This window comes from Maylandia zebra, linkage group LG12, assembly GCF_041146795.1.
Source record: "Maylandia zebra isolate NMK-2024a linkage group LG12, Mzebra_GT3a, whole genome shotgun sequence".
Lineage (NCBI taxonomy): Eukaryota > Metazoa > Chordata > Actinopteri > Cichliformes > Cichlidae > Maylandia > Maylandia zebra.
The window spans coordinates 4977906-5001291 of NC_135178.1; the positions used below are offsets into that span (position 1 = coordinate 4977906).

The window sequence follows — 23386 nt, forward strand, 5'->3', positions numbered from 1 at the left end:
CAGCAGGCTCACCTCGCAAACGAAGGGCGTCCTTATTCCCAGGAAATGGGCGATAGAAAACCGATCGGTGCCTGTGCCATTCCCAATATGCGCTGGCTGATGTCGGGGCAGCATGAGTACGACCATTCTTTTTTTATTTTTTTTGCCGATGCCCGTGATGCCGCCCCGGGCAACCGCCCGTGTCGCCCGTATCAAAAACCGCTACTGGCTACCGGACCCCTCTCTGTGTGGAGTGGCCAGAGAGAGAGAAGCAGCGTCAAACGACGTAGCAGATACCTCTGCTTACCAATGAACACGTCTGCGCCACGCTGCGCCTATCAGTGCCCACACAGCGGAAATATGTGCGCAACACGTAGCTGTGCTGTCTGGGGAATCATCAACAAGCGGTAAACTTTCAGAGGAAGTGAACTACTGACGGTTACGCAGAGAAGAAAACAGCGATGTCTGAGTCAGACGAGGAGCGTGGTACTTTCCGCACCAGCAAGAACACTGAGGGGGCAAATACGACTCCTAATAGCCCCAAGGGGGTTATGGTGACACTACCTTGCTTCTCTTGTTGTCCCAAAATATGCAGCCCAAACGGTCACGCCATCTTCTCTTTTTTTTGTTTTTTGTTTTTAGGTTGTGCAATAGTTGGTAGTATTTGGTTAGGGGTATGGTTATATAAAAGTAAAGGTCAGGTTGCCCCGTCGGACGACGAGGACCCTAATTGCCGTTTCTCAAAAGCTGCAGTGGCCGCAGACTCCGAGAATTGTTCGGAGATTGGAAAGTGAGTAACATTTGAAACTTCTGATACATTTTTTTTTCACATTACACATACGATTATGCACTGATCCAAATGCAAACGCTAAAAAATCTCCAAGAACTGCGAACATATGGGCTCAAATTGTGGTCATAAATATTTTGTACTTGTAAATCAGGATTTGTATGTGTAAAAAGAATTTGTGTGTGCCTTAGTGATGTGTCAGTTGTGAACGAAATGGCTCTTAGAGCCGGGTCTTTGACGTGAACGACGCAAGCCGGCTCCTTATCGCGAGCCTCCCAGTCCTACTGCCAGTTTCTGGAAGACACCTTCTTCAAGCAGTGGTACAGGAAGAAGTCTGCATCCTTCAAGAAAAACATGATTTTCATGCAGGACAATGCTCCATCACACGAGTCCAAGTACTCCACAGCGTGGCTGGCAAGAAAGGGTATAAAAGAAGAAAAACTAATGACATAATGACATGGCCACCTTTTTCTTTCTCTCACCCTCTCTCCCTCTTGCACTTTTTTTTTGCTTCATTCCGCATTTGAGCTTTGCGCTGGGATGAGGGGCGAGGGGCGGTAGTTACACTGGCAGTAGCACAGGAACAGAGCAGGAGGGAGAGAGAGAGAAAGAGAGCCAGGGACAACAACGTCAGATTAGAAAGGTATAGTAATCATCCACAACTATTTTCAGTTGCGGATGATAAAGGATTCAGAAAGTTTATTCATGCAGGTCCATATGACAGAGAGTATGCATGTTCTTTTTGTTCTGTCATGACAATTTAATTGTGGGACATTACAATTTTGATGAAGATTAAAATTAAATTAATTGTGCACACATGATAACAATAACACTAAAGTGATAACGATGAACTCTTTCAGGGACATTCTTCGGAAAAATGGCTCTGCAGTAGATGCTGCCATTGCTGCGCTGCTGTGCACCTCCATCATGAACCCACAGTGCATGGGGATTGGAGGCGGGGTCATATTCACTGTGATGGACAGCTCCGGTAACAAGACACCCTCGCTACTCTTTGCTCAGCTCTGCTGTGGATTAATGTAGTAATATGTCATCTTTTCAAAGGTAAAGTGAAAATCATCACCTCCAGAGAGACTGTCCCCAGCAACGTGACCTCTGACCTGCTTAAGTCGTGTCCTAACACCACAGAGTGGACCGTGGAGTGGCCGCAAGGTGGGCTGTTTATCTGGCATAATGCTAATATTTATAAGGTTTTAGTCTAATCTGCTCTTGGACTCACCTTTATGACACAGCTAATTTATTCTGTACAGGTCACTGCTAATGCACACTGTGAGTCATTCCTCATTCAGCTTTCCTCAAAAAAGCAAAACTGGGATAATATAAAAAGAAAAGAAAAAAGATAAAGCAAACCACTACAGAGGGTTTGGCTGTCAGCAGATATTAAAGACAATGAGTCGGTGTCGTATATGACACTATCAGAATAATCTAGCATAAACACCATGAAATACATGCTCCTTAGTTTCAGAAACAACCAGAGAGATTGAAGTAGTCAGGTTTTTCTCCAAACTGGTCTTAACAGGTCTTTCTCTAAATGATACACAAGATGTAACACAAAGGTTTTAAAGGTGTAGTCAGTTATCTGTAGAGATATATTTTAAATTCTGCACCTTAATCTGCAAGTCAAACTCAAGATATGAAGGATCATACCTTTGTTTTATCACCTGAGAGGGTTCTTGTCATCAAAGAAGCGGAGGAAAGAGACAGCATGATTGGTGTAGGAGCCATATGAGTTGTTTCCGTCTGACTAAATGGGTTGGTTTAAGTGGACTCACTGTATTGGTGCATGGGTGTGGGGCGTGTCTCATGGGTGTGGTATAAGGTGAAGGTGGTTGCACTCACTTGTACACAGCACCTGATGTGATGAGCAGAAGGTAGGGTGAGCACGAGGCAAAACTTTCTGTTGACCGCAACATACCGCAACAGAGCGCAACAGAGCGCAACAGAGCACAACTTGAGCGTAACTTGAGCGTAACTTGAATGATTTTGTTGTATTTTAACTGGAACTTGATGGTGTTTGTATATCGGAGTACTAATTAATGCCATAAACCAGGTTGTAATTGGACATAATGGTTAGTACAGTTATCGACGAGTTGTAGTTATTTGTTTGTGCAATCTGTGCGTTTGTTTGATAGTTAATCCTATGTGCCGATGTGTATATATTGGACGGTTGCATGTGTAAATAAAGAAGCAAATGTTACAGAAGTGTTTTGTGCGTTAATTGTTGCGCGTCATCAGGTGTCCTCATGTTTAGCCTGCCGCGGCCATTGGTTGGAGTAGCCGCAACAAATGTCAACAGAAAGCTCTCTTTTTAGGTTTTATTGGATTATTTATGAAGAGCTGAGTTTTATTGATGATAGTTTTGTAGTTTGCTGTTGCCTTTGTCCACCCGCTTTTAGATTAAGCCTTTGGCTACACTAGCGCATTTTGTTCAGGAGTTTTGTTCCCCTGTTAGGTTTTAGCAGTACAGCTGCACAAGGCGTTGTACTGATTTGCTTTCTAGTATTTGTGCATCAGGCGGCTGAAGCCATTGGCTTGGGAGTACCGCCGCAGTTTGTGTTTAAGACAGTTTGTCTTCCTCACAGCTGACGGTATGGAGGTACATAAATACCCACCGCTAGTATGTACGGAAGACTAGGTTAAGTTAGTTAGGTTTAATAGGCAGTTAGTGGGGGATATTGCTCCTGTCAATTGTGTATGGCCAGGGTTTATGAAGTGAACGTCATCAAGTTGAGGTGTTGGAATGAGGCTGTGTGGCATAGGTGCAGTTCAGCGTTTGGATTTCGTAATGTTTTGAAGAAAAATGGAGACACACCAATTAACACAATATGTTGATGTGGATGGAAAGAAAAGACAGCCAAAACCGACTGCTAAGGCTTTGGAGAATCAGATTGAAAGACTGCAAACAGAACGTCACACTAAGATTAATAAAATTAAAAAGGTCATAAAAATTATTAAAGAGTTAAAGCAATATGAGGATAATGTTTCAACTGTTCAGGCTCAGTTAGAGAATTTGTCTGTGTTGCTTAAAGAGGCGACTCATCTGCATGAAACCTTGCTTCCTTTGCTTCCTCAAGCAGAGCAAGAAAAACAAACTGCTTGGTTCATAAGTGTGCGAGCACATAATACTGAGTTTATGGAGGAGATAAAGAAATGGCTTCATGATGCAAAGGGAAACCCTCAGAGCAAAAATCAGGTGTCTGAGCTTGATTTGCCAGATTTAAATCCACCTGGTGTTGATTCCTCTGATCCATTACCTGCTGGAAATGGTTCTGGTGTTTCTAGGCAGACCGGGAATGTTGGTAAAGGTGCTGCGATAGATGATGTTAATCCAAGTGATAGCATCTCTAATGTTGGAAACAAAAGTAGGAAAAGCAGATCATCACTCAGTGGCTCAATGGTTTCATCTGCCTTGTCAGCACGCATAAAGGCAGAGGCTGACATGGCTGCCCTTCTTGTTCGACAGAGGTTGTTGAAAGAAAAGCATGCTTTGGAAGAACAAGAAATACAGCTTAAGAAAAGAAAGGAGCTGCTTGACTTGGAAACTGAAATAGCAGCCTCAGCAGCAAAGGTGAATGTTTTAAAAACTTCTGAAATGTCCCGAGTCTCAAGTGCTGCTAATGTTAAATCCGATGGAATGAATTCGTATTTAGAACGAGAGCAGGGGCGTTTAGCCGTTTTAAATCCTAATGCTCCGACGTTCAAACCTGTGTTACCAGAACAACCATATCAGGGTGTGGATGCTAGTGATCATCAAGCACAGGTATTGGATGTAAGGCCCAAGTTTAAAAATACTTTTCAACCCAAGGTCGTTTCGTTGGAAAGGGCAGAGACTAAGTTGCATCAAGTATTTCCAGGTGCAGTTTCAACTACTCAGATGATTTCACAGTCCCACGCACAATCAAAACCTCTCACACATACAGGGCAAGGTGGTGAGGGTCATGATCATTTAGTCACAGTTTTGAAGAAACAAAATGAAATTACAACTTTATTAGCTGAGCAGCAGTCTCTGTTTTTGTTACCAAGACGTGACATTCAGTTATTTGATGGCGATCCTTTGCAATATCAAACATTTATGAGAGCTTTTGAGCACATGGTGGAGAGTCAAGCTCACAGTGCTAAGGATTGTTTATATTTTCTCGAGCAATACACTAGAGGCCATCCAAGAGAAATGGTCAGAAGCTGTCATTATATGCCTGCTGAGTATGGATATGCTAAAGCTAAATCTTTGCTCCAAGAGAACTTTGGCAATTCGCTGAAAATTGCTGCTGCCTACGTCGAAAGGGTCAGTAAATGGCCGTCTATAAAATCTGATGATGTGAAGGCTTTGCAGGAATATGGGTTTTTGTTAAGGCAATGTTGCAATGCAATGGGGGACGTTGAGTCCTTGCATGAGTTGGATGTCTCTGCTAATATGCAAGCAGTTATAAAAAAGTTGCCTTACAAGCTCAGGGATAAGTGGAGGAATGTTGTCTGCGATCTACAGGAGAGATTTCGGCGTAAAGTGTCTTTTTGCGATGTCGTTGAGTTTGTTGAAAGGCAAGTTAAGATTGCAAGTGATCCATTGTTTGGAGATATACAGGATCCTCCGACAGCCACTAGAAAAGATGCGAGGAATAGTAAGCCTCAGTTTTACCCCAAGGCTAAGCGGAGTAGTTTTGCTACTACAGTGGCCAAGGTGGAAGGGAAGATTGAGCCAGCACTGAGGCGAGAAAATGGTTCAGTTGTGACGAAGGCTTGCTTGTTTTGTGGAGCAGGGCATATGTTGGATTTGTGTCCTTCATTTGAAAGAAAGTTACACTGTGAAAGATTATCTTTTTTGAAAGAGAATGGTGTGTGTTATGGTTGTCTGCGCATTGGGCACAGAAGCAGAGACTGTAGGAAACGTCTCTTGTGTAAAGTTTGTAATCAGAAACACCCCACACTCTTACATATTCACTCCAAGCGGAGGGAAAGTGTCGCAGTGCAAACTATAGGAGGGAGAGAACCATCAGATGAAGGTCCTTCTTGTGCTGTGCAAAGCAGTGGTGTTACTGGGGCCGGTGAGCAAAATAGTGCTCTGTCCGTAATACCAGTTAGAGTGAAGTCTAAGAAAGGTACTCAGTCATTGGTAACCTATGCTTTTCTGGATCCTGGGAGTTCAGCTTCATTTTGTACGGAAGCACTCATGAATAGGCTAAATCTTTCAGGAAGGAAAACTGGCATTCTTTTGCGGACAATGGGTCAGGAGAAAATGGTCAGTAGCTATGTGGTTTCAGATTTGGAAGTAGCTGGTTTGGGTTTAGATAATTACTGTGATTTGCCTGACTTATTTACTCAAAAAAGCATGCCTGTTCATCAACGTAATATTCCCCGACAGGAAGATCTCGAAAGATGGCCACATTTGCGCCATATTAACATACTGGAGATAAATTCCGGGGTAGACCTGTTGATCGGGACCAATGTGCCCAAGGCTTTGGAGCCATGGGATGTTATTAGAAGTCAAGATGGAGGTCCCTATGCAGTAAAAACTATGCTGGGTTGGACGGTGAATGGTCCTCTCAGAGAGGATTGTAATACTGACATTTTTGATGTGAGTGTTAATAGGATTTCCGTAGCAAGATTGGATGAACTGTGGAAACGTCAAATGAAGACTGACTTTCCAGAATGTATTCAAGATGAGCAGTTGGCTTTGTCTAGAGAAGACCAGCAGTTTATGGAGTCAGTGATGGATTCTGCTAAGTTGGTTGATGGTCATTACACCATTGGTTTGCCTTTTAGATGCAATCAGGTAAACATGCCAAATAATAGGAAGGCTGTAGAACAGCGAGCTCTGAGCCTTAAACGAAAGTTTATTAGGAATGGTTCATTTCATGACGAATACACCAGTTTTATGACTGAAGTCATTTCTAAAGGGTATGCAGAGAAGGTGCCTGTTGAAGAGTTCGATCGCTGTGATGGAGGATTATGGTATATTCCACATCATGGGGTGTATCACCCACAGAAGAAGAAGTTACGAGTTGTCTTTGATTGTGGTGCTTCGTTTCAGGGAGTGTCTCTGAATGGACAACTTCTGGAAGGCCCAGTTCTCACTAGCTTGCTAGTCGGGGTCATAACCAGATTCCGAAAAGAACATGTGGTGCTCATGGCAGATATTGAATCCATGTTTTATCAGGTCAGAGTACAAAGAGATGACTTAGATCTGTTAAGGTTTCTGTGGTGGCCGGACGGAGATCATAGTCAGGATCTGGTGGAATATAGAATGAAAGTACACCTCTTCGGAGCTACTTCATCCCCAAGTTGTGCGAATTTTGCCTTGAGGAAATGTGCAGAGGACAACAGAGATCATTTCAGACTAGAGGTTGTCAACAATGTTTTACATAGCTTCTATGTGGATGATTGCCTTATCTCTGTTGGTTCTGAAGAGGAGGCAGTGAGGCTCTATCAGGAACTTGTTGCTCTTTGTGCTAAAGGAGGCTTTAAGCTCACAAAGTGGGTTAGCAACAGAAGAGCAGTGCTTGCTGCTATACCTCAACAGGAGCGATCCAAGGAGATGAAGGATCTGGATTTGGATAGTGATGTGTTACCGGTAGAGAGAGTACTGGGTGTACAGTGGTGTATCCAATCGGATACATTCAAGTTTAAGATCACACTGAAAAACAAACCTCCAACAAGGAGAGGGATATTGTCCCTTGTGAGCTCAATCTACGATCCATTAGGGTTTTTGGCACCTGTGGTGCTGCCTGCTAAGTTGATCCTTCAGAAACTATGCAGAAGTCATTGGGGTTGGGATGATGTGTTGCCAGTTACTGTTGAACAAGAATGGACAGTTTGGCTAAATGATCTTTGCCTTCTTGCAGATTTTAAGGTCGACCGGTGCCTTAAACCTTCTGATTTTGGAGACGTTGCTTCTGCTCAGTTACATCACTTTGCAGATGCAAGCGAGGAGGGTTATGGCACAGTCACTTATCTGCTGTTGCGCAGCACCCAGAATCAAGTGCATTGTGCGTTTATAATGGGTAAAGCAAGAGTGGCTCCATTAAAACAAACTTCCATTCCTCGCATGGAATTGACAGCTGCCTTAGTTGCGAGTAGAATGGATAAGATGTGGAAAAAAGAGCTGCAAATGCATTTGCAGGAGTCGGTATTCTGGACTGATAGTACCTCGGTGTTAAGGTATATCAGCAATGAAACCTCAAGGTTTAAAGTGTTTGTAGCAAACCGGGTGACCGAGATACTTAAAGTGTCCAAACCTTCCCAGTGGAAATATGTTAATACATCATGTAATCCTGCTGATCTAGCCTCCAGGGGGGTTAAGGTGCAAACCTTTTTGAGGGATGATTCTTGGTTGTCAGGGCCAAACTTCCTTGTTGAACCAGAAATTAATTGGCCAGTGAATCTTGATTTTGGAAAGAGCTCCATAAATGATCCAGAGATTAAAACGACTGTTTTAGTCAATGCTGTTGGTACAAACGAATGCAAAGATGGGGTGATGAAGTTCATTACTTATTTTTCTTCGTGGACTCGTCTAAACAGGATGGTTGCATGGGTTCTTAGATTCAAAGATTTGTTGCAGGAACTTAGTAAAAAGAGGAAACAGCTGGAAGAAAGCTTTGCATCAAGCGTGACTCAAGAAAATCTTGAGGAAAGGCTTAAAAGAGAGTTGCAAACTGTCAAGGACCATGCTGCTAAAGGATTTCTTTCGGTAGAAGAGCTTAACAAGGCAGAGAATGCAGTTCTTTGCTTTTGTCAAAGAAGGAGATATTCAGATGAAATCAGTAGGTTGCAGAGGGGTGACAGGGTGAAGAAGAGTAGTGAGCTCTATAGGCTTAATCCTAAATTTGAGAATGGTGTGTTGAGAGTTGGAGGTAGGCTTAGTAGGGCAGCTATGCCTGAAGATGCAAGGCATCCAACAATTATAGCCAGGGATCTGCATATTACTAACCTAATACTTCAACATGTACATCAGAAAATAGGGCATGGTGGACGTAACCACATGCTGTCCGAATTGCGGCAAAGGTATTGGGTTCCAGGTGCAAGCATTGCCATAAGGAGGATTTTGGCTAAATGCATAGTGTGTCGCAGACTTCATGCAGCATCAGGATATCAGATGATGGCAGACCTTCCACAAGATCGCATCTCACCCGATGAACCTCCATTTTCTCGGGTTGGAGTGGATTGTTTCGGACCTTTTCAAGTTAAGCGTGGAAGGTGTGAAGTAAAGAGATATGGAATTATCTTTACATGCCTGGCTGTGAGAGCTGTGCATTTGGAGGTATTGTCATCTTTAAGCACAGATTCTTTTATTAATGCGCTTCGTCGATTTATATCAAGGCGAGGTCAGGTATTGGAGATACGATCGGATAATGGTACCAACTTTGTGGGTGGTGAACGCGAGTTGAGAGAGGCAGTGGAAGGATGGAATCAGGCACAGATTCAGGAGATGCTGCTGCAAAAGGGCATTAAATGGATTTTTAATCCTCCTGCTGGTTCCCATCATGGCGGTGTTTGGGAACGTCTCATAAGGTCTGTTAGGAAGGTGTTAAATTCCATTTTGAAAGTGCAGAATTTGGACGAAGAAGGCCTTTGTACAGTTCTTTGTGAGGCAGAGGCTATTGTGAACAGTAGACCAATAACTAAAGCCTCTACTGATCCTAATGATTTGGAGGCCTTGACTCCTAACCATCTGTTGTTGCTTAAGACCAAGCCATTGATACCACCAGGAGTGTTTCAGAAGGGGGACGTGTATGGACGACGTCGATGGAGGCAAGTACAGTACATGTCTGACCTGTTCTGGAAGCGCTGGGTCAAGGAGTACCTGCCCCAGCTTCAAGAGCGTCAGAAGTGGCAGAGAATCGGACGGAACTTCATTCCTGGGGATGTGGTTATCGTTGTCGATGATTCTGCGCCTCGTAACTCTTGGGTGACTGGAAGGATTGTGGAAGCGATTTCTGACAGTAAAGGACTTGTACGTCGGGTTCGTGTTAAGACAAAGACTGGTTGTTTGGACAGGCCGATCACTAAAGTGTGTCTTCTACAGGAAGCAGAAGAGTCATGAAAATTGACATTTTTTAAATATCTATTTGCATTAAGGTATATTTATTTATTTGGAATTGAAATTGTATTTTTGAATGTTTGATAAAAGATTGATTATGTTTATTAGTGTCTCCTACGTGGTAAGTATGCTGTAATTATTGCTCTAAAATAATTAGGGGCCGGTATGTAGGAGCCATATGAGTTGTTTCCGTCTGACTAAATGGGTTGGTTTAAGTGGACTCACTGTATTGGTGCATGGGTGTGGGGCGTGTCTCATGGGTGTGGTATAAGGTGAAGGTGGTTGCACTCACTTGTACACAGCACCTGATGTGATGAGCAGAAGGTAGGGTGAGCACGAGGCAAAACTTTCTGTTGACCGCAACATACCGCAACATACCGCAACAGAGCGCAACAGAGCACAACTTGAGCGTAACTTGAATGATTTTGTTGTATTTTAACTGGAACTTGATGGTGTTTGTATATCGGAGTACTAATTAATGCCATAAACCAGGTTGTAATTGGACATAATGGTTAGTACAGTTATCGACGAGTTGTAGTTATTTGTTTGTGCAATCTGTGCGTTTGTTTGATAGTTAATCCTATGTGCCGATGTGTATATATTGGACGGTTGCATGTGTAAATAAAGAAGCAAATGTTACAGAAGTGTTTTGTGCGTTAATTGTTGCGCGTCATCAGGTGTCCTCATGTTTAGCCTGCCGCGGCCATTGGTTGGAGTAGCCGCAACAATTGGTGTCTTGTTAAAATGTCATCCTCCTCCTCACCTCTAACCTCATCTACTGAATTAAAGTCAAGACTCTAATACACTAAAGAGTGCACAACTATTCTTATTTAATTATTGAAAATAATAATTATTGGAAAAAAATAATAATAATAAAGTCAGCAACAAAAACCTAAATGATCTTATACCTCTTCAAAGAAATATATAACAAGACCAGAGAAATTCAAATACTGGGTCAAAAAAACCCACATTTTTGTTTGCCAAAGGATAGCTGCTCCACAGTCCTGGGTCCTTTTTGTCATATCTGTCATTTCATGATGCACTCGATGTGTTTTTTCTTGGTCAAAGGTTTGAACTGCAGGCAGGCCATTTTAACACCCAGGTACTTCTTCTGTGAAGCCATGCTATTGTAATAGATGCAGCATGCGGTTTAGCGTGGTCTTGCTGAAATAGATGTCAACTCGATGGCAGCACAAGTTGCCTGTGTACACCTTTCAGCACTGGTGCATTGCCAGATGTGCAAGCAGCCAATTCTATAGGCAGTAAAATAATTACATACCTTCAGAGGTTTTGAATTGAGTGTTGATAACAAGCTGCAAAAACAGCAGCACTTAACAACGTTAAAGCCCTTTACTCTTTAGGCCAGAATGCAGGATCCACATTTTCTTAAAAAAAATTTGATTTGTCTGACATTAGAACAGTTTTCCACTTTGCCTCAGTCCTTGTTGAATGAGCTTTGGCCCATTCAACATGTTTATGTTTAAAATGCAACACCGCCACCTAGGGGAATTTCCAATATTAAAATGCCTTTATTAAATGCATTTGTTAAAAGACAAAAAAGGATTAATAAGCAATTGCAGCCCAGAGAATAATGAAAGGTGACTGTGGTACAGCCAACTCTAATAGACTCTAATCGAGTCTGCAGAGAATGTCCACACATAAGGTCTTCATACAGTATTAGTCCTTTATTTTATCCAGGTAAAAAATCTCATTGAGATTAAAAATTTCATTTCCAAGAGAGCCATGGCATCATGGCAACAAAAGTCAAAATAGACGCACCACATAAGTATATAACATTTAAAAAAATACAATATCCCGTACAAACATGTGAGAAATATACAATAACAGATCTAATTAAGAGCGACATTAAATACAATGACACTGAGTAAAAGAGTTATTCTCTCGTTCCTTTAAGACAGACTTAAACTCCCCCAAGGTAACCAATTCTGATCATTTCAGTTCCTCCTGCAGATTATTCCAGGAAGCAGGGGCAGCGTAATTAAAAGCCTTTTTCTCCAATTCTGTTCTGATTTTTGGGCCAATCAATTGTATGATATTGTGCGAATGAAGGCTGTATTGGTTGTGGTTTTTACACATATAAACACATAAATAAGATGGAACCAGCCCAAGGAGAGGTTTATAGATAAACATCAACCAATCGGAGAGTCTACAAATATGGAAAGATGGACATTTAGCAGCAGCATACAAAGAACAATGATGTACACAATTTCCATAACCAGTAATAAAAAGTAAAGCACAATGGTACACAGTATCCAACCTCTTTAGGTAGTGAGCAGGTGCATTAAAAAATAAAAAGCAGGTCACCAAAATCCATTAAAGGTAAAGAAGTTGCATGAATCAAGTGTTTTCTCATTTGGAGGGAGAAACAGGATTGATTTCTAAAAAAGAAACTTAGTTTTAGTTTTAACTTCGACACAAGCCTTTGAATTTGAGTTTTAAATGACAAATTCTGATCTATAATGATCCCTAGATACTTGTAAGATGTGACCATTTCAATTTCAGTTCCTTGAATTGTTGTAATCTTAGGAGATGTAGCTAACAACTCTTTGCCATTTGAGGATAACACGAACTTGTATTTCTATCGATTTAACACCAACTTAAGTTGGGTTAAATGGGACTGAAAAACATCAAAGGCAGACTGCAGAAATTGCAGGGTTGGTGAAGGAGATGAACAATAGATAATTGTATCATCTGCATAAAGATGAAATGCAGCATTTGACAAATTATCACAAAGGTTGTTTATGTAAAGCGAAAAGAACAATGGCTCTAATATGGAGCCCTGTGGAACTTCTTTGGATACTTGGATACTGGGAGAAAAGAGGAAGTTTGCAGTCCATTGAATCAATGATGTCATTAACCACTTAAATAGCAGCAGTTAGTGTGCTGTGTTGTTTTCTGAATCCTGACTGATGTTGGAAAGAACTGAATTTTTGTCAAAAAAGTCTTTCAGTTGTTCACTAATGAACAGCTAAACTCTGAATCTAGAACTTTTGCTAGAACACACAATTTCGATATGGGCCTGTAGTTATTAACATCTGAAGGATCACCTCTTTTCAGCAAAGGGAGAACACAGGCAGATTTCTGTATTACAGGGATCTCACTTTCGAGAGGCTAAGATTAAAAATGTAAGTTAGTGGTTCTGCTATAAAATCTGCAGCCAACTTAAGACAATAAGGATCAAGTTGATCTGGTCCTGCAGATTTATTTAGATCCAACAGATTTAAAGCCCTGTGGACCTCAAAAACATTTAGTGGAGAAAAACTGAAGGGTTGGACCAAAGATTCAGTTTGAGTGGTTGCAGAGAGAGCCTCCTGTTGATTAAGCTGTTTTAAATCTGGATATAAAGATTCAAATAGAGATCCTGAAGAATGAAAAAGCTCATTAAAGCAGTTTAGAATATCACATTTCTCCATTAAGGTGCAGGAGTCTTTTACGACAAAGGCTGGCATCTCATTTGTAGTTATGTCTCCATAAGAAGATTTTATTATTTTCCAGAATTTCTTAGGATCGTTCAGATGTTTAGTAGTTTTTGAAAGATAGAATTCTGATTTGGCCTTTTAAATTAAGGAAGTTGAACGGTTTCTGAGCTGTCTAAAAATCAGCCAGTCCGCTTCAGATTTGGTTTTTCTGGCATCCCTTTTTTTGAGTAGACTGGAGAGCTGATGTCATGGTCTGGCTGGCAGACCGTGGGGATGTGGGGAAAGGAGGACCCAAAACGCAGACTCTGCGATGCAAACAGTGCTCTTTATTTACAGTGAAAAGCTGTAAACACAATAACTCCCCGTTGCTCCCTTGAACCCCGTGTGCGTGCTTCCCTCCGACGTCTGTGTTCGTGCTCCCTGCTGTTGTGTTTCCGCACACCCCGTGCGTGCTGCCTTTCTGGACCACTCTTCCTCCTGCAGGGAAACCATAGAAGCAGCCGTCAACACTAACCCTCGGCAGGTATATACGAACAGCACTGACATATACTGACACACTAACTTGGTACGATAACTCAATGATCCCACGCCAGTGGGAGCTCCAACATTCTCCTAAGTAGCTCCCCCGACGAGCCCTGGGCCCTATTTCAGGAAGCCGGTTTAGTGCAAACTCTGAGTAAGTATACCCTGAGTTAACGAAAACTCTGGGTTTTCGGTTTCACAAAGCGAGTTTAGATTAATTAACCCTAACCCTAAGACAACCAGTCCCAGTTGAAATCTCCAGCCAGCACAATTTCATTAAAATCTAAAGTAGATCGTTTTTCACTAAGTGAAACTAAAGCCTCACTACTAGCTGAGGGGGGTCTATAACAGCCCACAATGGTAATAAAATAGCCCTTCAAAAGTTAGAGCTTGAGGGCAAGAAGTTCAAACTGTTTACAAACAGATACTGATGATTGGACAGTAACATGGAATTTGTTTTTTACGTAAATTGCAACACCGCCACCCTTTCTGGTGCGGTCGCAACGGAAAAGATTATAGCGCGTTATTGCAATGTCTTTGTCAGTAACCGATTTTGTAAGCCACTTTGCTGATAATGTAAGAATATCAGTATATAACTCTTTCATCCAAATTTTCATGAAATCAAGTTTGGGAAGAAGACTTCTGACATTTAAATGAGTGATACCAAGACCCGTTCAAGCTTTAAAATCACAAGGAGTACTCAAGCATTTGCAATCTGGACCAGGATTAGGTTGTATTTCCAGATAAAAGAAGCAGAAGAACAAAAACATTTTCTTTTCACAGATTTTTTTTGTAGTTTAACAGACTGATTTCTCTTACAGCTCAATCTCTTTGGGTGGTGAGAGAATTGGGAAATAAACCAGTGATATGGAATAAATAAATCAGTTAAATCAGATGGAATGAGATCTCTGCTGATGATCACATTTGAGAAGCTTCTAAAAGATGTAAAATCCCACCTTGTTCCCTTTGAGAGGAGTAAGAAGTATGATTTCCCTTGTTCTGCAGACTGTTCCTGCACCTCATGTAGACAAAAAGCTGTCAATAAAATCAATAAAGGAAAAAAGGCTACTGAGGATAACATGCTGACTAACAGGGAAAAAAAAGGTAGACCCAGTCGACCTGTGGTAGAGCCTGGTTGTGGCCAGATATAGATATAATCGTCGCATTAAACAGCTTCTAAGAGCAAGATCAGTTACTGAATGGGCTGTTCAACAATAGACAGCTTGCCAGAATGCTGTCCCATCTTTCCCATTTTCTGGTCTTCAATTAATGTTAATTCCTCCCCAGGACAAATCTTAACTCTCCTCACAAGTCCATCTTTATCAGTCATTGTTTCTAATTTGGCTAATCTCCACTCGTTCCCTGGCAGATTATCTGTCTGTGGAGGTGAAGCTGGAAATGTTGTGAGATGCTAAAGTGGGGCCAGAGACACAGGCTGCTGTGGATGAACATGTCCCTGTCCCATATGTTCCTGTCAGCAGAGTACAAATGACCTTCATGCATTACTCCCTGATTGTCTATAGTGTGTTGACTTTGAAGGGAAGCTGTGGATCCATATGTAGAATCAGCATAGTCTCTGTTAAGAAGCGTCTTTTGACAGCATTTGAGTATGGGATGGACAGCAATAAGAACTGGGAGTAGTTGGAGCAGTTCACTTGTGTCAGACATTAAAAAATAAAGAAATTAGACATTAGAATATGTGTGAGAAAGATGAATCAAGGAAAGAAAGGGGGCTACAGACACTATTTATTTATGGGGCCCAGAGTTCTGTGCTACACTCCTGCACACAGGCTGCATAAACAGTAAGAAAAGTAAATATAAGATATGCTAAATGCTTCTTTGAGCCAGAAATAGTGTAAATATAGTGAAATAAACTTAAAATAACTGTAAGATGCAAAATGTTATCTCTAACATAATCAGTTACAAACACACACATTTCCCTCTGAAATGGAGCAGAATAGAATAGAGTATTTACAAAGCACCAAATTATAACAGACATCATCTCAGATCATTAAAGGTCAGGACCTTACAGTTTAATCAAAACACGAGCAAATGTATGTGGGACTTTCCAGCACTGACTACCCATTATCTATCTAACCAGATAGCAGATGGATTGGGGTTCCTGGGGAAATTCGAGGTTATGAAGCGGCACACCGGCTTTATGGGAAGTTGCCGTGGGCCGACCTCTTTCAGCCGACCATCAAATTAGCCAGAGAAGGATTCCCTATTCCTTACTACCAAGGTCAACACATCCCACGCATTGGCAACACGTCACTACGGTATGAAATACACCCACAATGTGATTTCAAAAATACAAAGAGCAAACAATGAATGTTTCAGCTTTATTTCACTGTCTTTGTCTTTCAGGAAGTTATATTTAGATAAAAATGGGAACCTGCTTAAGACCGGTGATACTGTGAAATTTGAGAAACTGGCTGACACTTTGGAGATGATCGCAAACGAGGGACCAGATGTGTTTTACAACGGAACAATAGCAAAGAATTTAACCAGTGACATTCAGGATGCAGGTATTATCAGATGGGTTTCATCCTGCTCTCTTTCTGACCGTTTTCTATGTCTGCCAGGCACAATGATCTAATTACAAATTACAAAAATCTATTGGTTTTGGAAAACTCTAACATGATCCCTCACAGGCTACACTGTGATCTGTCTCGATCCATTCAAAGTCTTGATTATGAAATTCATTGTGTTCATTTTTGCTCAGCAGAATCATTTGTTTCACTGTTCTTGCTCAGGAGGAAACCTCACACGGAAGGACTTGGAATTGTATGAAGCTAAAGTGACTGATGCGTGGAATATTTCTTTGGGAGAGTATAAACTGTACTTCCCTCCGCCCCCTTCAGGAGGAGCCATCCTCAGCCTCATCCTCAACATCATGAAAGGTTCCTGATTGTTGCTTCTAGCATGTAGAGTTTGATTCATATAGGAAAATGATCCTTATCAATCTTTACAAATGTGATACACTAAGAATTGATGTTTTCAATCCAAAAAATAATTTTTTTTTAAATATTTTTAGGATACAAAATGGAATCAGAACCTAAGACGACTGATGAAAAGATTTTGTTTTATCACCGTTATATTGAAGCTTTAAAATTTGCCAATGAATTAAAGACAAATATCAGCGATCCAAACTTCAGCTCAGATGAAGTAAGTATCTCAAAATCCTACAGATTTGCACCTGCTTTGTTGCATAAAGAATGATTCTATTTAAGTGACTAAACAATTAAAAGTAACAATACCACATCACAAAACACAAAACAAACCACCCCTTGCCTGCAGCTCATCCACAAACTACACCCCACCACAGTCAGTTTATGCACACTGATAATGAGTTGAGGTTTTTTTTGTAATATCTCTGAGTTTTGCACAGTTGGACTTTAGGTTAATTTGTTGGGTTGAGATTGTGACTATGTGTTAACAAAGTGCTTTTACAGAAGTGTTCACCTTTGTTAATGATCAATCAGGGGCATTTGATTATCAGTACCTGGCTGCTACTTACAATTAAAGTTCTTATAGAAGCACTAAGGGTGTAGAAAACCAGTAGAGTGCTGTAAGAATTTCTTTGAGTCTCAGCATTTTCATTTCAGCATCATTCTGAGCAGTGATGTAGCTTTTAAAACATATACATATAAATACAAGTTTTAAAAGCACATAAACCTAAATTGGCTTAATATTTGTCTTTAATTTAGTATGTATATATTATTGTTATTATTATCTTAGTATTTAAATATAAGTATAATTTTGTGTAATGTGATGTTTTCAGATACTCTGTAGTTCACACAGATGACTGAATTTCAGAGACTCTATCTTTGGCAGTCATATGTTGAGCTTGATCACTAACCAATATTATAACCTCTAGTATTCATTCATTCATTCATCTTACATCAGTGATGGATCAATGATCAAAATTCTGTTAACATTTGGCTCCAATTTTATAAATTTCTTGACAGCAATGTATTTTCTGTAATGTGCATATTTATTTAGTTTTATTAATTCATTTTATTAATTCTCTGTATTTCACACAGATGGCAAAGAAACTGACACAGGATAGCTTTGCAGACAGCAAACGAAGCTTGATCAGCAGCGACAAGACTCGTGATCCTGGCATCAACTTGTATCTGGACAGCATCGGCACCACACATGTATCTGTGCTGGCTGAAGATGGATCTGCTGTGTCTGTCACCAGCAGCATCAACGACGAGTCAGTACCTGCATCATTCTGTTTCACTGCTAGAAACCAGCTATCAGATATTTTTCTTTCTTGAAACTGAAGATTTAAGAGATTATGGAGGAACTTATTTTTAGACTATTTCTATACTACAAAGAGTGTCTTGGCTTTGTAGTTAATTTAGTTTTTTTGTTTACAGATTCGGCTCCGGGGTCCTCTCTCCAAGCACTGGAATCATTCTCAACAACCAGCTGTCTGACTTCTGTGGTAGAGCTGATAGCTTATCTCCTGGTAAGAGATCAGTAGGATGCTTTTTACATTTATTATTTATGAAATACAAGTAATCAGACGAGGAAGGTGGATTATTTCAAAACTAATACCACAAAGAGTTAAATTTTTTTCCTGAAATTATTTTCCTGACAGGACATATTTCTTTAAGTAATTTCTAATAATGGCAAAATAGTGCCATTGAGGAAATGAGAGGAGAAAATGGCATTTCATAATTCATTGTGATGCATCATATTTTGTTGATCATGGAAAAACTAAACTTGTTGATCATTTCCACGATGTTTTGCCAAACTGAAACACATCATGTGAATTTGGACTAAAATTGCATTTTCTGTTTAATACCATAGCCTGCTAAAATGTTTGAATGTTCAAGAACAGGCACAGTTTTACTACTGCTGTAGTAAAATCTGTTTCCATGTCAACGTGTTGTTGTGTGAAGTTTTTCCTTCACACTGTCACCAAGTACTTGCTCATAAGGGGCTCTTCTTATTGTTGGGGGTTTCTCTCTACTGAAGTGGGTTAACCTTATGATATAAATGTACCATTGTGATTTGACGGTATATGGATATTTATATTCATTTAAAATTATATAGAGGACAGCACACTGGCACGGTGTTGCCTTATAGCATAGGTGTCAAACTCTGGCCCGCGGGCCAAATTTGGCCCGGAGCCTAATTACATTTGGCCCGCAAAGCCATACCAAATTACTATTAGAGCTGGCCTACTGGTATTATACAGCTAATAGATATATTGTTTAGTATTAAGCTTTGCTTGTTCCATATTCAGTTTTTCAGCAAAACGTGTTTGAGTCCATAAGAAAAGATTCATTCTTATATCTGGAGGAATAAATATATTTCAATAAATATTAATGTTAGCCCGCGACTTTGTTCCAGTTTTGAATTTTGGCCCACTGTGTATTTGAGTTTGACACCCCTGCCTTATAGCAAGAAGGCCCTGAGTTTGATCCCACTTGTGTGGAGCTTGCATGTTCTCCCCATGTTTGTGTGAGTTCTCTCTGGGTACTGCAGCATCCTCCCACAGTCCAAAGACATGCAGTTAGTAGGGTTAGGCTAATTGGTGAATCTAAATTGCCCATAGGTGTGAATGCGAGTGTCTCTCTGTGTTAGCGCTGCATCCGGCTAGCGACCTGACCTCGGTTTACCCTGCCTCTCGCCCTATGGTAGCTAGGATTGGCTCCACCACCCCTGCAACCCTGAGAAGGATAAGCTGAAGATAATCGATGGATGAATCTATATATAGATCTATAATATTGATTCAAGTGTGTTCAAGGTTCTGTATAATTCAGTTTGGACATAGCATCATTCAAACATTAATCTAACACACTGACAGAGTCTCAGTAATAGCTGCACTTTGAAAGACATTTCACTTTAGTTTGATACAGATTCAGTAGAGATAACTCACTTGTTGTGTGTGCACTTTCATCATTTGTTGATAAGCATGGGCGGATGCAATTCTAAACTTGTTTGTAGAGCACAGGTGTCGAACTCCAGGCTTTGAGGGCCAGTGTCCTGCAGATTTTACATGTGTCCTTGATCAAACAGATAAATTACCTCCTCAGCGGCTGTATCCCAATTCAGGGTCTGCAGCCTTAAAGTACGCAGCCTTAACGGTCCACAAGGGCCGCGTAATCAAAGACCGCTGAGGCCGGAAGTGCGAGGCTTGTGAAATGGGACGGTCTAGCCTCCGTCGCGCTGTCCAGGTTGCCTAGCAACCATGATACTAACAGCTGGAAACGTTTCATACAGCTTTGTTTGACAGGAATGAAGGAGAAACCTTTTTGTTCATTTGTTTGTTTGTTTCTACATGAGCTTTGATCATTCTCTGTAAGATTAAGCTCAGCTATTGAACGGCGTATATTTTAAAGTAAAGGCTTTAAAACCAAGTTAGCACAAACGTCACTAATGTCACATAACTTTGCCGACATGTGGCCAACAGTAATGTTTAATGTTCTTCGTCATTAAACATTTGCACATAAATAAGTGACATAATATTCAGTACTTACTTAAAGTTTACTCTTCGGGCGCCCCTCATCCGCCGTTTTTTTTTTTTTTTTTGGCAAAATTATCGACACCCACCGCCATGCTATGCATTATGGGATATGTTGGGCCACGAAGTCTACACTTAAAATTCAGGGAAATGAAGGACGCATTTGAGGGCAGCATTTCGAGCAGCCTTTGAATTGGGACAGCCTTCGTCGCGTCGCTGTGACGTAATCTGTTGGGTCTAAACTCAGACCCTGCTGTATCCAGGACTTATTCCCGTGAAAGAAAAACAAGGCAACAGCGATCAATCGATTTACTTGCAAGGGAGGCCTCGTCGGTATCTCAGAAACGCACTTCGAATCTCCTTACGAGTGACCCCGATGATGGCCTCCTCTCGCTGCCTTTTATTGAAAACGTTCACACAATAAACAATAGTTTACAAACACCTCCCCTCATAACCCCCCTTGGTTACAAAGACAAGGCACTGTATGTGTGTGTTCTCCTGCTGACCAAAAAGGGTCATAAAAGCATAAAAGCAGGAGCAACATCCTTGGTCATAAAGAGGGTAGTCTCCCCCACACCCAATTCATGGTTCACCCTAGATAACAAAGTGAAGCCATACAAAGGGGAGGAAGTTTACCAACATCAAACAGACCTTCACAAGGATGTGCCTGTGATAAAACACTACAGCCCCCACCCAGAACCTCGAGAATCTGGGGAGGGGGGAAGAAATAATTTCTTTCATCACAGAGTTAAAACAATGTAGAGATGGTAAGCATAAAAATGACAAACATTTAACAATTCACTTTAACATAATCGGCCTTGAAATGCGTACTTTAAGGCTGCAGACCCTGAATTGGGATACAGCCAACATGTCTTGGAGTTCTCCAGAAGCCTGGTAATGAACTAATCATTTGATTCAGGTGTGTTCTCCCAGAGTCTTATCTAAAACCTGCAGGACACTGGCCTTCAAGGCCGGGAGTTTGACACCCCTGTTGTAGAGTATAAAAAATTCAGGTATGAAAATACTGCATGAAAATACAGTAACTGATTCGTGTATGAAACATTTGTGTAAATGATTTATGCACAGATATGTGTGTACAGACTGATTTCTGTTTTCTAGTTTTGTCATTCAAGGTCTTTGTTGTATTTCTCAGGGGAGCGGCCTCCCTCCAATATGGCCCCTTCTGTGCTGAAGTCTCCATCGAAGACGCTGGTGATTGGAGGGTCTGGTTCTGAAACGATTCCACCGGCTGTGGCCTCGGTATGTATGCATGGTAAACACACAAAAGTGCCATTACATATTAAATAAAATAAATTGATGTGGACTGATGCTGGTCTTTGCTGTTAAAGCTTGCATCATAGCAACAAGATTCTTCACCCTAATTTATCCTGTAATCATCACTTTCTCATCTCATTTTTTTTTCTCTCCAAGGCGCTCATGAACCACCTTTGGTTTGGAAAGAGCCTTAAGGAGGCAATTATTACGCCTGTTGTTCTTGTAGACTCTAAAAGTGAAGTAAAACCTGAACCCAAGCTTGAAAAGGTAATTTATTCAATGTATTTAAATGATAAATTAATAAGTTCTACTTCTCTTGTTCCATCTGAGTCTCTCTCCTCTTTGCTCTGCAGGATGTAGTTGATGGTCTTGAAGCTCTGGGACATAAAATAGCAAAATTCTACAACACAGTTAACGCTGTGGAAAAGGCGGGCAGCTGTATCTCTGCATGGTCTGATGAAAGGAAAAAAGGCAAAGCAGCTGGTTACTGAGACCAAGAGTCAGTGATGTCAGTTATACAGCATGGTCTTAAGGTTATGGACACTGCTGTAGCTACAACATTGGTAAATCTATATTCGTCTGTTAACTGATAGATCATTCATGCTTTGCTCATGTGTATAAAAAGTTTGTAATATTGAAAACATAATGCAACGATCACGATAAATCACAAATTTCATGCAAAAATGTGCAAAGATAGCACTGTAAAAACTAGAAATGTAATTTTTTTAAAAAGTAGGGATTGCTGTTGATATCCGCCTCAATTTTTTACAATCAATATGACCTTCTAAATATTTGTTTATTTTGGGTTTTGATACATATAGAATTGACTAAACAAGGAAACAGCTTTCAGGTCAAAATTTGAAACCCATGCCTGTTTCTTTGACCTGCATTCTTTCTAAAAAGCAGGCCAGCAGGTTGAGACTGACTGCAGAAATCTTTGGTTATAGTAAACAATTCATATTTTCAAGTCTCATCAAATTCATGTTTACTTTGTAGATTTTAGCCCACTGGATAGTCCAGAAGGGAGATAAAGTAGGGTACACTTTAGGGCAGACCTAAGTTATCTATCAATTGATTTGTAGTTTAACCCCCCAGCCCCCACCCAATGTTTTTTATTATTATGTTTTTATATTTAGTTTTCATATTAAGATTTTGTGCTTCGTTAGTTCATCCTGCTATTGTTTTGCTGTTATAAAGTGTGGGTAATTCTGCTGATGTGCTCAGGGTAAAAGTTAATCTGACAAGCAGTTTGTGAGGCAACAGTTTTCTTTTTACCTCGGTATCTGTCTGAGCTCCTGTCTGTTTATGCTCCAGAAAAAAACATGAGGTCCAGTTCAAGATTAATGCTATATATCCCTCGGGCTAAACTCACATCTCGTGGTGATAGAGCCTTCTCTGTGGCAGGTCTCAGACTTTGGAATAAATATTCGATCTGCACAAGCACTTGATCAATTTAAATCACTTCTAAAGACACATTTTTATGGCCTGGCTTTTAATACATTATGACCCAAGCATTTTGGTCTTATTTAATAATATTAGTTATTGTTTTAATTCTTTCAAGATATATTTATTGAGCAATTCACATGTTTGTATGACAGTGGAATTTAGAGCATCAGATAGTTGCTCTACTTTTGTACATTAACATCACATAGCATAACAAAATGTAGCATAACATAACATGGTACAATACCCTCCCACACACCCACAACCCCGGTCCCAGCTGTCCAGCTAGCTTGTCCTAATGAGAAGACAAGAAACTATAACTGCTTGTTATAACTTGTTGTAGTTTCTTTGCAATAACAATACAATAGGATATAAAACACCACTTTGCAAGGACTATTCCCACAGTA

The 23386-nt window shown here is 40.6% G+C and overlaps 1 protein-coding gene across 1 annotated transcript; it reads left to right on the plus strand.

Annotated features, from left to right (window-relative positions):
* On the plus strand, positions 1–22285 carry LOC112435638 (glutathione hydrolase 5 proenzyme-like). The gene is made up of 12 exons (XM_076890594.1): positions 1–769; positions 1627–1754; positions 1829–1936; positions 15879–16056; positions 16145–16305; positions 16534–16680; positions 16815–16945; positions 17824–17999; positions 18166–18257; positions 21415–21521; positions 21693–21803; positions 21890–22285. The coding sequence occupies exons 1-12, from the start codon at positions 441–443 to the stop codon at positions 22025–22027; spliced, it is 1806 nt and encodes a 601-aa protein (XP_076746709.1). The 5' UTR covers positions 1–440; the 3' UTR covers positions 22028–22285.
* Positions 22286–23386: the final 1101 nt, after the last annotated feature.